At 42.7% G+C, this 14328-nt stretch overlaps 1 protein-coding gene and 1 long non-coding RNA gene across 3 annotated transcripts; one reads left to right on the forward strand and one right to left on the reverse strand.

The window, feature by feature from the left end:
- Positions 1 to 50: 50 nt before the first annotated feature.
- nop9 (NOP9 nucleolar protein) lies at positions 51 to 11792 on the reverse strand. 2 transcript variants are annotated; one of them, XM_083782204.1, is made up of 13 exons: positions 11732 to 11792; positions 9670 to 9800; positions 9307 to 9450; positions 8924 to 9163; positions 7826 to 8032; positions 7240 to 7347; positions 6759 to 6900; positions 5977 to 6169; positions 5148 to 5288; positions 4888 to 5007; positions 4160 to 4372; positions 3211 to 3316; positions 51 to 303 (listed from the first exon to the last, which is right to left on the reverse strand). In XM_083782204.1, exons 2-13 carry the CDS (start codon positions 9755 to 9757, stop codon positions 149 to 151), a joined length of 1857 nt encoding a protein of 618 aa, XP_083638330.1. In that variant the 5' UTR covers positions 9758 to 9800; positions 11732 to 11792; the 3' UTR covers positions 51 to 148. The 2 variants fall into 2 exon arrangements, with proteins under 2 accessions (XP_083638330.1, XP_083638329.1); XM_083782203.1 differs by having other exon boundaries at positions 9307 to 9456.
- Positions 11793 to 12549: 757 nt separating this feature from the next.
- On the forward strand, positions 12550 to 14055 carry LOC310870868. The gene is made up of 3 exons (XR_014570273.1): positions 12550 to 12586; positions 12673 to 12754; positions 13445 to 14055. It is a non-coding gene; the product is annotated as an uncharacterized lncRNA (long non-coding RNA).
- The last annotated feature ends 273 nt before the right edge of the window (positions 14056 to 14328 follow it).

Raw genomic sequence — 14328 nt, forward strand, 5'->3', positions numbered from 1 at the left:
CAAAACAAATGTAAAAATACCAAATGCATTAGTATCATCACACAGCCAGCCATTTGTATGGTTCATTTATTTTCAAAGACAGAGAAAAGGAGGAATTACAGAGGAGAAAAATATATAAAATCAAGACTAGATAAGATGATATAGTTTGTCAATCCAGAATGTCATTGAACATCTTCCTTGTCTTTGATTGGCCCGTCTGTAGTTCCTGCCACTGGGGTCGTCTGCTAATGAAGTGTGACAGGGCAAACTTTGCCCAGGTGTGGCGCGCAAACTGATCAGACCTCAGCTGGGGTTCACATGCCACTGGAAATACAACAGACAGAGACAGAGAGAGAAAGAAAAGAGAGTCAAGAATATAAATGAAAACTAAAGGAACGTAAACATGGATTTTATGGCTTCTCTTCAGTTGTAGAGGAGCATAGAGGAGTCATGCCTAATGGCCCCTACACACAGTGCAAGATATTTGCTCCGATTATGCTGTTGGGGAGCTTTTTTGGCGCTCGCCGACAAAACTACGGTTTTGCTCGCTGTGTGTATAAAGGCTCTGCGAGAAGATACGGCGGTGATAAAAACTGCGATAAAAACTGAATATTTAGCAGGTTTGATATTCGACTCTCACGCCGACTGGACATCATACAGCATGAACGGGGTTGCGACTGCACCCCGAGAAGGTCCGTAATGTATTAAATTACAGCCAATGTGAGCACTGGAAAGCTGTGCTCACAGACAAAGTCTGTCTGTCAAAAAGAGACTGAGATCTGATGATGAGTCCCCGTCGCTCCCCTATTACTTTAAAAGTCCTACCATGTGTAGGCTCTAACGCCAGAGGAGAAAGCATTGAGAATCATACGGGATATGACACTGACTCAATACAATGAAACCCCAATGGTATAAACAAACAAACCAGTGATTCTCAACCTATGGACCCCCAGTTTGACATTAGGCCACGGATTTTATTTAATTCATTAATTCATTTTGTTTTTTAAATTTTATCCCACGATTTTGTAACCCATTTTTCACCCCTGTGTCAATTATCTAATGTGATCCTGGGCTCTACACACCCTCCGCCAACCGAGTCCCCATATATGGGGGACATGGGGAGAGCAACGGACTTGAACTCATGCTTCCTTCCTGCCTGAGTGTCCAAGTTGCTCCTTTTCCCTCGTTTTCCCTGGTTGGACGTAGCACGTGGAAGGAAGTTAAGGAACACGTTATTCCAACCAGTTCCTTTCCCCTCCATCAAGTTCCCCGGCTGGCCAGGGGGAGGCAGTTTAGAGACCAGGATTACTACATGTTTTTTGTGAGGGTACCTACCCTATAGGGGACACGGGGAGAACATGCCAACTCCACACAGAAAGGCCCTTTCGCCAACCCAGCCTCTGGTATGGGCACTGATGACGCAGAGGAGGAAACACGCCGCCAGCACCCACAGTGTCCCGGGCGGGAATCGAACCCAGGACCTTCTAGCTGTGAGGCGACAGCACTACCGACTGTGCCACCGTGCCCCTATTTTATTTTATCAGTCCTTTAAATGACACCTTGGATTTGACTGGCTCATCAAGTTGAAGAGTATTCACTTCATGGAATTGAACCTCCCACCCATTCCAAAATAACAAGTACTTTGTATAGTACTATAAAAATAACAAGTACTTTGTATAGTACTACAAAAATAACAAGTACTTTGTATAGTACTATAAAAATAACAAGTACTTTGTATAGTACTACAAAAATAAAATATGTTTCCAACAGGAGGAGAATGCACTGCATGGTTTAAATAGGTCAGAAGATGCTGTACTGTAGGTGCCCTTTAGAAGGACAGGGAGATATATATAAAACTAAATCCAGGGGGTATTGTTTGATCCATATTCGCCAACTGGTGCAGAAGACGACCATGGAAAAAAACACATGAAGGCACCCGTGTCTTGCATTGCGGTGAAAATATATTTTACGGTTGCCTCGCACAAAGAATACATTCATGAAATATATTTTCCCACAAAGAGTGCAATTGTGTTTTTTCTTTTTCCTTGGTTGTCCGCACGCACCACTTCTATTTAAATGTGCTCATATTATGATGTTAATTTGATGTGTAAGGAGATTATGCCCTAATATAAGGAACGGTACAGTACTCTTGTACATTTGAACATGTTCTTGCGAGCACACTTTCTTTTCTTGTCAAAGTTAAAGATCCTTTTATGAATTGCTGCGTGAACATTTTCTGTATATGACAACAATGAAATATATACATGTGATGCATCTTGAACTAAGCCCACCCTGACAAAGCGAGCAGCAAACTGATTTGTCAAAGTTTTGCCAAGTTCTATGGCATGTACTCCATCGCTCATCTACTGCATATCATCGTCAATGCAAGAAATTATGAATTCACTTCACACACTATAGAGCGTCGTAGTCCCTCCCCCTTTCAGAACAACGAGTGGCCCAGGAAATGAATCGCAATGCATTTTGACCATAGGCATTTCTTAAATTATTAATTTAAAGACCTTTTAAGCGCTGTACGAAGCCAACTCTTGTCGTGACAAATCATGACAACACACACAATATTTTGGACCAAACAAATAATTACAAAGAAGAAAAACAACAAAAAAACCTGCCGTTTTTTTCTACTTTCTAATTTTTTGTTTGGTCCAAAAAACAAGAGTTGGCTTCGTACGACGCTTAAAAGGTCTTTAAATTAATAATTTAAGAAATGCCTATGGTCAAAATGCATTGCGATTCATTTCCTGGGCCACTCGTTGTTCTGAAAGGGGGAGGGACTGCGACGCTCTATTAAGGGCCTTGCAAACGGGGAGCGATAAAACGTGCCTATAGTTCATTTTCAATGAGACCTGCGTCTTTTGCTCGGAGAAGTCGCAGTGTGACAACGCAAGCGTATTTACGTGAGCGCGTTCCTGTGAATTTGTTGCGCGCGTGCTCGTTACGTGCACACTCCTGTGACTCACCAGACCTGGATTCTGTTTTGCTTTTAGCTGTTTATTATTCTGTTTAGCTTTTTTTTCCACGCTTGCGTTGTTGCGCCCCTCTTGAGCAGACCTGTGTTGATCCAGACAACAACGCCTGCGTTCCTCGCTTCACGTTTCAAAGGGCCTTTAACCTGTCCTGAAACCAGCCACTCCTCCTCCTCACAACTAACCCAGGAGGAGGAATAGGCCCAATAGTGAAAGCAATATAGTCCAGGTTAATTAGCCGTCGTACCTAGTTCCTGTGCGATGCTCTGCCTCTGACTGACCGAGGCACTGTTCCACACAGCCTCCAGGACCCGACTGCCCAGCCGAGAGCACGCCATCTGGACATACTGGCCCTGGGAGGACAGACGGACATGATGAGTCATGTAGAGTTAACAACCATCGAAGCCAACGGACATTTAGACACAAGAAAGTGGCCTTGAGCAGCACACTGCATTCATGTGTGATTAAAACAGTCACACAAAAAAAGAAGAAGCTAATGAATTGTCAAAGGGATATATGAATATAGAAATTCTTACGTTTTTCATATCCTACAGTATTCATTGCTGTCAGGAGGGAACCACCTAACTCAATCTTTTTGTTTTTGCATAAATCACTACTATTGAACACCCTTTACTGGTAAAAAAAAGATATTTAACCAATGAATATTTAACTCCATTGGACCCTCAAACTGTCTGCTAAAACAGCCAACTCCACCACCTCTGCCTCCCCCTCTCAATCAAAGTAATTGACAATATATAAAGTCACAACACCAACTTTGATGAGGCAGTATTTCTTTGCTTTCAAAACATAAGGTTTTCTTCATTTCCTGAAAAATGTATATTTGGAGTTAGGTGTTTTCTTCCCGACAGCAGAGATAGGTGGATATCTGGATAGCAGCCACGGGCCCGCACTACTACACTGTTTTAAGGCTAAATCTACAGTTGATTTAGTTGACTAAAATGTATTTTGGCTGTTTTTACACAACGCGTCGCGGTGAGCTTGTAGAAAGGCTATTTTCAGCATGCTGGATCTCTTGTCCACTAGTTCCTTCCTAACATTTTAGTGTAGTTATTATTTGCTGACGAAATTGTTAATATATTTAGTCTTAGTTTTAGTCATCATGGCTACGTTTTTATTTAGTTTTTATGTAGTTTTCGTCAGTACCTCAAGTCTCCTCAGTATCTTGTTCGTCTCACCTCAAGTCTCCTCAGTATCTTGCCCCTGCCCTTGTCGCTGGACGTAGTGATGAGAACCTGGAGCACGTGGCTGCCCGCTGAGTTGGCGGCCAGGGTCAGGAGGTCGGCCGGGGTCAGGGAACGCAGACTGTTGAGCAGGAGCGAGCGCTCCTTGAATTTGGCCAACGCTTGGACCAGACATGAGCCATGGTAGCATATGGATTTCAGAGGGACCTAAGGATGAACAATATACAAGACAGTTACAATTTAAGCATTTAAGAGGCGCTCTTAATCCAGAGCGACTTGCCGTAAGCAAGAACAACACATGTTAATACATCAAATACATAGAAATAGTCATCAAGGATCATCATAAGCAAGCTAAGAACCTAACATCTGTCCAACAGTAGAATATATACAATGAACCTATGAGTATACACTATAGAGTGCTATGTCTACATAAAATGCTATTTAAAATGACATAAGTTTAGCCTTTGCACACGCCTGTAAGGTCGCCGAGGCTGGTGCAAGTGCTACGGCAAGTGCCATAGGCTGAGATGGAGTTGCCGCCTAATGGGTGGGTCTCAGGCTTACGTTCAAGATTTGGAAAATCAAAATTACCACTGATTTTGCAATCTGTTGTTCTTCAAAGGTTTAAGTGGTTAAAAATCATGGTTTGAACATGGCAAAATCAAAACGTGGTTTATCAGTTTGCCCGAGGAGTAGATGGACATAATAGGTGTGTGACTTACCTCTGTCTGAATGGTGCCCTCTTCTGTGTCGGACTGGTAATACACCTCGTAGGTGAGCAGGGACATGAAGAGAGGGAGGCAGCTGGTGTGTCGGCTGCCAGGCTCCGCACAGTGGAAGGCCTGGGATGGAAGGGGTAAAGAATATGCTAGTTTTACTATACTACTACTACAACTACAACTCATTTGATTATTTACTCACAGTCAATGTACTGTACAAGCTACGGTGGAATGCACAGGTGGAGAAAGTGGTGCTTGCTTACGTCGAGAAGGCACTGCATCATCTCGGCCTGTTTCTCCCCGTTTTCAGCGCAGCCCTCCGCCAGCTGGACAACCACACCCATGTGACCTGCTGCCAAGATGGCCTCTATGCCCTGGACGAGCTCATCGAACACCCTCGAGAACTACAGGAGTGGAATAATGAATGTAATGCGGTGATGTTTACACTTTGCACATGTTTGCGGAACTCGACTTCGTCTCATTCCTGACCGCATCACTGTCGTGGCAATAATCACGTTAAACCACACACCATCTCGTGTGATATTGCTCAAGTAGAAGATATGTCTGGGAGCAGAAATTGGTGTGCAGTCAGACTCTTTTATTATTGAACTAGCACTGCGTCTGATCCGGCACTTGGAATTTGCCAAAGCATGGCATAATAAACTATTTTATTTTTGAACTATCATTTAGGACAGTGGTTCCCAAACCCCAGGGGTACTTGAGGGAGTTACAGGGGGTCCCCAGCTAAATGACAGTTTGGAACAAAATGTACCCTTAAGAGACTAACTCTGAGAGTGTACAAATGGACCCTAACCGGTCCGTTTGGTTCCATTTGTACATTCATTTCACAAAATAAATTGGAGTCCCAGAGTTGAAATGCCATTAAATGGGGGTCCGTAGACTAATGCATGTAAAACTGGGGGTCCTTGAAATTAAACAGGTTGAGAATCACTGCTGGAGCCGACAAAAATCTTCTATTATGGGGATCTCTGCATGGCATATCTTTTCCCATGGGGGTCCGCGGGCTAATAAATGTCAATGTGGGGGTCCTTGACATGAAAAAGTTTGGGAACCAGTGATTCAGGACCTTACCATTATATACTTGGCCGAGGCTGCGATAAACCTCTGTATGGTGAAGTTGGCGATGGGATGGAGTGCCAGGTTGACCAGCTGGCCCTTGAGGTGGTTCTTGTAGAGGTGACGGAGAAGGGCCTTGTGGGCCAGCTGGAGGAGCACCTCCACGAGGCGACTGGCCGCCTGGTCCTTCAGAAACACCAGGAGAGGACTAACGGGTTCCAGACACAAAAGGGAGACACAATCAGGTGCGGTATTAGGGGTGTCACACATCATTACATAATAATGTGTCTAATCGCAGCTATTTGAGATAGTCGCAATTATTTTTGTCACAATCGTTTCCATGTTGACAGATGTTCATACATTTAAAAAAAAGCTGAAATAGCATATATATTTTGGCTATTTTTGGGGCTTTTTTAAAGTATGAAATGTATAAAAATGCCAGTAATTTCTTAGAATATTTCAGATATTTGTCGTATCTGCCCTGCGCACCTTTTTATTACGAAGCCTAAAAGGCAAACACAAATGTAATTTATATTCATGTTACAATTTACAATATGCCAAAAATACAATTAAATCGTTTATCGCAATTATTTGTGAGACAATTAAATGTCAACTTAAATGTGTAATGGTGACGGCTCTATACAGTATATATATATATATATATATATATATATATATATATATATATATATTCCTCCACAAACTTTCTAGGACTTCACATTTGATTTTATCATGAAATTTCGGGACAGGTCATTTATTGAGAATGGCATTGAAGACATTGAAAGGTTTGCCCTGACCTGACTCCAGGGGCAGCGCTGCGAGTGGTCAAGTACTCGATGACAGCTGTGAGGATCTTCTTGCAGAGTTTGGGTCGTTTTCTGTGACACACAGTCAACATGGTCTGGAAAACGGCACTGGCAGCTGCATCTGTCACACTCACTGAAACAAGAAAATGCTGCTTTCATTGCCGTTTTTTTCTTTCTTTCTCTCTTTTTCTTAGATTTCACAGCAGATAGTTACGTAAGTGGTTCAATATAGATAATACTTTTTTATTTTCAATGAATAGCAAAAATCTTTTGCTATTGTTTTGTCCAATGACTTATACACGGTATACACAGTGGTTGAGTCAAAGAATAGATGAAAACAGTTTCCTACAAATGTTCTCATCAGGGTGGACATTTGTCAAGCCGGTTATTTTTCAATGGGGTATTCTATACTCATCTTTGCTTGGATGAGGTTTAATGTGTTGTTGTTGGTTGATTAAGAAGACAAACTCACCATTGACATTGTCCATCATAGACTCAGTCAGACTTTTCAGCTCATACCAAAATGACGTGGGGACATCAAAGTCTGTCATTTGAGGGACAGCACTCCAGTGTTTTGAACCTGGTAAAAGGTGGCGAGAACAATAAATGGTAAATGGTGCATTTATATAGCGCTTTTATCCAAAGCGCGTCATTCAATTCAATTCAAAGGGCTTTATTGGCATGAGAAAACATACGTTTACATTGCCAAAGCAGAAAGAACAATACAGCAATACACTCAAAACAAAAATGATGTACATTTGAAAGTCAGAATCTTCAATAGATCAATTTCTATGTACCAAGATCACTTGATGCAGGTATAGTGCAGGAATATACACAATGATTAGTCTTTAGGGTGGTTGTGTTCCATTCACACACCGATGGCAGAGGATACCATGCAAGGCACCAACCTGCACATCAGGAGCAAATAGGGGTCCACACTCCACAGACGTGGAGTGTTGGGCACAACATGCAGTAATTCCTAGGACGTCTGTGGACGTCTTGTGTCAAGTAGTACGTAAAGTTTGTGTGTGTCTGGCTGTCTTTCTGCCCTTCCTTACCTGGAGGAGGGCATTGTGTTCTGGGTGGTCCCAGGCAGCCTGCCAGCACATGCAGAAGAGTGCGGACCACATGCGTGCCGTGCATGTCTTTGATGAACTCTTCGGTGTTCTCTCTCACCACCTGACTTAAAGACAACACCTGAGCCTCCAGGATCCCACAGTCGTCCTCCTCTTCTGTGATATCGGACGACTCCTTCTTAGGGGAGTCTAAGGTGCGCACAGAAAAGAGAGAATGGTCCTCACCTCATACATCAAGCAAATGGGATATGTATACGCAGTATAACTAGCATATTGCTGCTCGTGTCAATACTTTCCATTGGTTAAAATATTATATTTATTATATATTTATTTACTTTTATCTTTTCAAAATGGTAAAAGAAAAAGAGAAAATATCAACACAAAAATAGCCGATGTACAGTTTTTCCCCCCGCATAATTCGACAATGTAGGGCAGGCCATTAATGTATGGTATGGTAATGTATGTAAATTTAAATATAGAGAGACAAGGTTTATAGGGTTGTCCCGATCGGATCACGTGATCTGGAAATCAGGGCCGATCACGGCATTTTCAAATGACCGGGAGCAAAAGAAAATCATCTAGTATCAATATTATATCCATATCATGATATTAGACTGGACATTGTCTGTGATTTTGGCTATTGTACTATTGTGATATAGCATAAGTGTTCTATAAAAATAACAATATCGGATCGGGGAAAATCGGCAGATACTCAAAATCAAATGATCGGATCGGGATCAAAATAAAAAACGTGATCGGGACATCCGTAAAGGTTTGTGCCCGACAGCTACCAAAGAAAAAGGTGACAATTGACCAGAGTTAAGGTATACATAGTTCAGTCTTACCTGTCCACCACCCAGCCATCTGTCTGAGCGTATAGTTCAGTCTAAAGGCTCATTCATAGTCAGGATTTTCAGTGGTGAGGTGACCACCGCTCCGGTGGTGAGGTTGGGCTGGGGGGCGGCTCGTGACTTCATGTTGTAGTTCAGTGGTCACCACACCACCGAAAATCCAGACTATGAATAACGCTTTACCTGTCCACCACCGAGCCATCTGTCTGAGGTTAAAGGTCAGTCTTACCTGTGCACCACCGAGCCGTCTGTCTGAGTGCGCTCTCCACAACGTGACCTCCACATCGGTCACACGACACCGCCTTGAACTCTGAACCCGAGGCTCCGCCCAGCTCGGCCAGAACCTCCCCGACCTGTTTGGGGCTGGCCAATGGGAGCAGCCGCTGAAGAGTGATGCTGCCTGTTCTGTCCATGGCTACCATCGCCGCTTGACCTTTCACCTCCGTGAGCACGTTCTCCACGAACATCACTGCATAAGGAAATATTAGGAACACATTTTACAGTCAGATAGTTTTTTATTTAATAGGATCCGAAACACAAAAAAAACAATTGAGGTGCTCAGAGTCTTCCTGTATCCCGTTGCTTGAGAGTATAATAGGCCTTCTCTCTCACCTCTCTCCTCGTCCTCTTCGAAGGCTTCGGCGAGTCGTTCTCCAACCCTGCGGAAGTATCCCACACTGGGGGCGTCCAGGTGCTTCTTAGCTCCATCAGCACCTCCTTCATGCTCGTCATGATGTCCTTTCTTCTTTCTGCTCTCTGCTCCTTGATTGATTGATTGATTGATTGAAAATGTTATTAACAGATTGTAGAATGAGTACAGTCAATTGACCTGTACCTTCCGTACAGGTCAATACTAAAACTGCTACGAGGATGAAACCAGAAAAAGCACCAAGACTTGATTTTCAATTCATCAGAACATGTAAAGACGTACGAATATACACTTCTATCATGCAAGATAAAAGTAACAGTCATCACCTTCTTCTTGAACACCGGCGGGGCCTTTCCTCTTTGTTCCTCCTTCTTTCTTCTGTGGCTTATTCTTCTTCTCCACTTTCTCCAGCATGGCAGCAGCAGACTGTTGACCTGGTGATACTTCTCAGATTGACCTTCAGTCGGGAATAAACACAAGCATTCGCAAACTGTGATGTCAGGCAACAGTCTGCAACTAATGTTGCGTCACCAGGCTTTCCACCTCGGAGGAAAGCCTGGTCTGTGTTACAACATCGCTAAATAGTATGGAATGTACACTCACATAAAAATCAGCTAAACTACGCTGCATCAATGATTCTATTGGGTAAGGCCCTACAATTCTGAGTATACTATAAGTATTTTGGGTACTTCTGATTCCACCTTCTGGTTTCCTGCCAGATGACTACAAATCATTGACTACAACATGACGAAGGTTACCATCCGCTCCAGAACGGATCATAAACCTGAAATGGAATGCTGCCCAGGCTATAGCCGCAATTTGCAATGCAACTCTACATTTTTTTTTATAATGGGATGAATCTAGAGTTGCAATACCCTCCTGCGTTTGCGATCTGCTTGTCTTAAACAACGTTAAACTCACCAACATTGCAGCTGCAGTCCAAGCTTGAATTATCCTCTTTCAATCTGCCGAGCTTGTTTTTCATAAAAATCCCCCATAGACATGTTATGAGCTACTTTCTGTCAAGAAATTCTGTGCAAGTGATTCTTTTTTTAAGTGCTGGAGTTTGGAAGCGCTCGTCACTGAACGGCCTTGCATGCATCTGTTTCTCATTTGCACATAATGCAGGAGACAGCAGCGCGACCCCTTAATAAAAACGAGCGCTTCCAAACTCCAATATTTCTTTTTCTTGACAGAAAGTAGCTCATAACATGTCTACGGGAGATTTTTATGAAAAACAAGCTCGGCAGATTGAAAGAGGATAATTCAAGCTTGGACTACAGCTGCAATGTTGGTGAGTTTAACGTCGTTTAAGACAAGCAGATCGCAAACGCAAATTAATACATGGGGAGTCAATGGAGGGTATTGCAACTCTAGATTCATCCCATTATAAAGAAATCTAGAGTTGCAAATTGCGGCTACCCAGGCTAGTCTGCAACAGAATCCCAGAACCCCTCTTTTAGCCTTTACTTTACAACAGTGGTTCTCAACCAGTGGGCCGGGGACCACCAGCGGTCCTTAAGGGATCCTGGTGGTTCCCAGCTAAATGATGGAGAGTTGGTTACCAAATGGACACCTTATCTATCTTAAATCTTTAACTCGAGTGTAAAATGTGGTTTCTCTCAAGCGTAAAATGCTTGTTAAACATCTGCATTACTTAATTTACAAGAGGTCTACACAATTAGAGCATGTAAAATAATTATTTTGATGAATGTTTTCCTGTTATCTCTACTTAAATGCCTCCACATAAATACAGCATGGAATTTTGTGGACACTGGACACACAATCCAATCCAACGACGTTTTTGAGGCTAAATCTCATCATTGATTGATTGATTGAATTTTTGATTGAAATATAACAGTTTGGAGAATTACAGTACATTTCAAGCACGAACTCAATACATAGACTGTTAACTGCGAGTGGACGACCCAATTAAGCATTACACTTTTTTACAAGAGGGTCCACCATGTTCAATTCATCACAACATTTAGAGACATAAAAGAAATAGACACTTCTAATCTATAGACAAAGCACAGAACAGGAATTCATCATCACATAGATCAGATGGTGGTCCGTGGCTCAGATGCAGAATACATAATTGACCTTGATGTGAAAAGGGTTGAAAAGCACAGTTCTTTAACAAGAACATGCGCATGCATGGGGCTTTCTTTATAGGTTGCTAAAGCTAGCTAAGCTAATCGCCAACGTTTTTAAGTTTTAACTTTTCAGCAGAGACCAAATAACAACAACACTATTAACAGCATGAACATTTAACACTGTAACGAGTGGGAACTTGCTAGTTATTTATTTATAGTTAACACTAGCGGTTTGTAGCGGCAATAAATAAAAAACCACACACACTCAAGAAAAAATTTATTCTAGTCTTACCATAGAAAATAACACCGCTAACATGTGTAGAATGCTGCTGTGTGTGTGTGCGGTGTTGTGCGTGCGTTGTGACGCGCAATGATTACGTACGAGGCGTTGCCAAAACTTGCCAATGGCAGATTTTGCTGGTAAAAATAATAAGCGACCAGGTCAATTTAAATCTAATATCCATTCATTTATCCATCAGCTGTTTACTGGTATTTTCCTTAGAACCGTGGGGATTTATATAGATATTATACATAAGGCATATATAAATTGTAAGTAACCCGCAACTGCCAATATTTACAAGCAACTTTGGAAGAAAAAAAACAGGCCCAAAGTCGCTTATAATAAGCTGACATGGCAACATTGTGACGTACCATTTGTGCGTCTGTTGCGCTGGCGCTGCTGGGGCCATCCATCCGGTTCTGCGTTGTCTTTGTCTTGTGTTTTACTGTTTTGGTGAAATTAACAGTGGTGGGAAAACTCAAACTGTACTCCTCACATCTACTGTAGTTGTTATAGTTGTTTCCACACCTCCTCCTCCAGAAGATCAATCGTTTCCGACAGTCTCTAACTGTCTGTGGACTAGCCTCCTAGACTTCAGGTTCCGACCGTCTCTAACTGTCTGTGGACTATAGCCTCCTAGACTTCAGGTTCCGACCGTCTCTAACTGTCCGTGGAGCCTCCTAGACTTCAGGTTCCGACCGTCTCTAACTGTCCGTGGAGCCTCCTAGACTTCAGGTTCCGACCGTCTCTAACTGTCCGTGGAGCCTCCTAGACTTCAGGTTCCGACCGTCTCTAACTGTCTGTGGAGCCTCCTAGACTTCAGGTTCCGACCGTCTCTAACTGTCTGTGGAGCCTCCTAGACTTCAGGTTCCGATCATCTCTAACTGTCTGTGGAGCCTCCTAGACTTCAGGTTCTGATGCAACTGTCTGTGGTGGAGTCTCCTAGACTTCAGGTGAAGATGAGCTCTCCTCAGTGTCCCGACCCCACTGCTGGAACAATATATGAACCCACCATACATCGCCATGCATACCTCAGTAAGTTACTACTATCATTTGTCTTTTTTGAGTGGTGCCACTCCTATAGACAGCTATGTGTGTGGCTGGGTCTGTCCCTGGCTGTGTCCGAGTGTGTGGCTGGTTCTGTCCCTGGCTGGTTCTGTCCCTGGCTGGTTCTGTCCCTGGCTGGTTCTGTCCCTGGCTGGTTCTGTCCCTGGCTGGGTCTGTCCCTGGCTGTGTCCAAAAAATAGCTATAGTGTTTGTTCACCACCAGCATCAACAAGTTTCACTGTTGAACTGCCTAACACACAGACACACACAGGCCAGGGAGCTTGTACAGCACAAGTACAGGACAAGTACAGTACAGCACCGCTCACTTCAGACGGGTCTTTTTTTCCCAGCTTATTATTCTGGTTTTACCGAATGCTTTATTTCCATGTGGAATCCATCCAAGTACCTGAACCATTACTTCACCTTTTACTAATGCTATTCTATAATAAATATATTGTTATACTGTATGTCAAATGGATTGTTGTGGATTAAGTATTTTCACGTTCATTCAGCTAGCTCAAAAGGCCAATGAAGAAGATGGACTAACTGAACTCACAAACTAGTCATTAAGTAGCAAATTGAGGGTGCATAAACTGCATAACATGCTTGTAAATGTCTAAAGTAATGTATTTTCTACCTCTCTCAACTATATTCCATTTGTCTTTGTCTTCAATCCAGTGTTGAGTCACCTGGCTGGCTACCCCGTGCTAACATCAGAAGATAAACTACGAAACTTGGCAGAGCCGAACCACCGTTTTATAAACTATAACTTGGAAGATCAACAGGGATTTCACACTATTGCATCAATTGCTAAAAAATGCCCAGAGAAAATTCACGCTATCACATCAGTTGCTAAAGAACGTCCACATTTACCACTGGTGAGTTTGACCGGTGATCTGTCCGGACAAATGGTTACCTTTCTGGCAGACACCGGAAGGAGCACCTCTAGCATAAGGCCGCAAGATTTGCCATGTTCCTGTAAGGAATGCACAGAAGCTATAGAGTCTGAAGGCATCCCGATCGATGTGAACGGGACAATAGTTAAGCATCCATTCACTGTGAGTTCCGAGTGGCCTCTGTCCATATTGGGTCATGATTTGTTGAGTAAACTCAAATCGGTGTGGATGCTACTGCACTTGGGTATCCAGGCAGACGCTGTACGGAAGATGCACAAGGCTCCTCCAGAACCTGTCGTGGAGGAACAAACTATTTTTAGAATTCGCTGATAGACTTTCACGGTTGTTTTCATTGAAGCAGCTGTGTAGAACGTCATACTTTTCAGACGTCATACTTTTCAGACCTGCTTTTTAATTACTTTGTATACTGTTGTTTGAAATAAACATTCAAAGTCAAGAGGTGTATTGTGCAGAGTTTGTATGAGTACTGTGTTTGAAATTAACATTCAAAGTCAAGAGGGGTGTTTTGTGTCTTCTTTGGAACGCAATGCAAGACCACACACACAGATTTTCTTTTATCATGTCTCAATATTCCTTCTATTCTTAATCCTGGCTACACTTTCAGTTTGGTTTTAATTTGACCTTTTGTTTTGCTGAGTTAGATAT

This window comes from Protomyctophum parallelum, assembly GCF_964188405.1.
Source record: "Protomyctophum parallelum genome assembly, chromosome: 14".
NCBI classification, from domain to species: Eukaryota; Metazoa; Chordata; class Actinopteri; order Myctophiformes; family Myctophidae; genus Protomyctophum; species Protomyctophum parallelum.

Bases quoted from the DNA above. Each gene is read 5' to 3' on its own strand.
- nop9 (XM_083782203.1), bottom strand. From the start codon at position 9,757: ATGCTGGAGAAAGTGGAGAAGAAGAATAAGCCACAGAAGAAAGAAGGA. The intron at 9,457-9,669 runs GTGATGACTGTT...CAATCAATCAAG, and splicing joins CGCCGGTGTTCAAGAAGAAG to GAGCAGAGAGCAGAAAGAAG. The intron at 5,008-5,147 runs GTAAGCAAGCAC...CTTCCATCCCAG, and splicing joins TGATGCAGTGCCTTCTCGAC to GCCTTCCACTGTGCGGAGCC.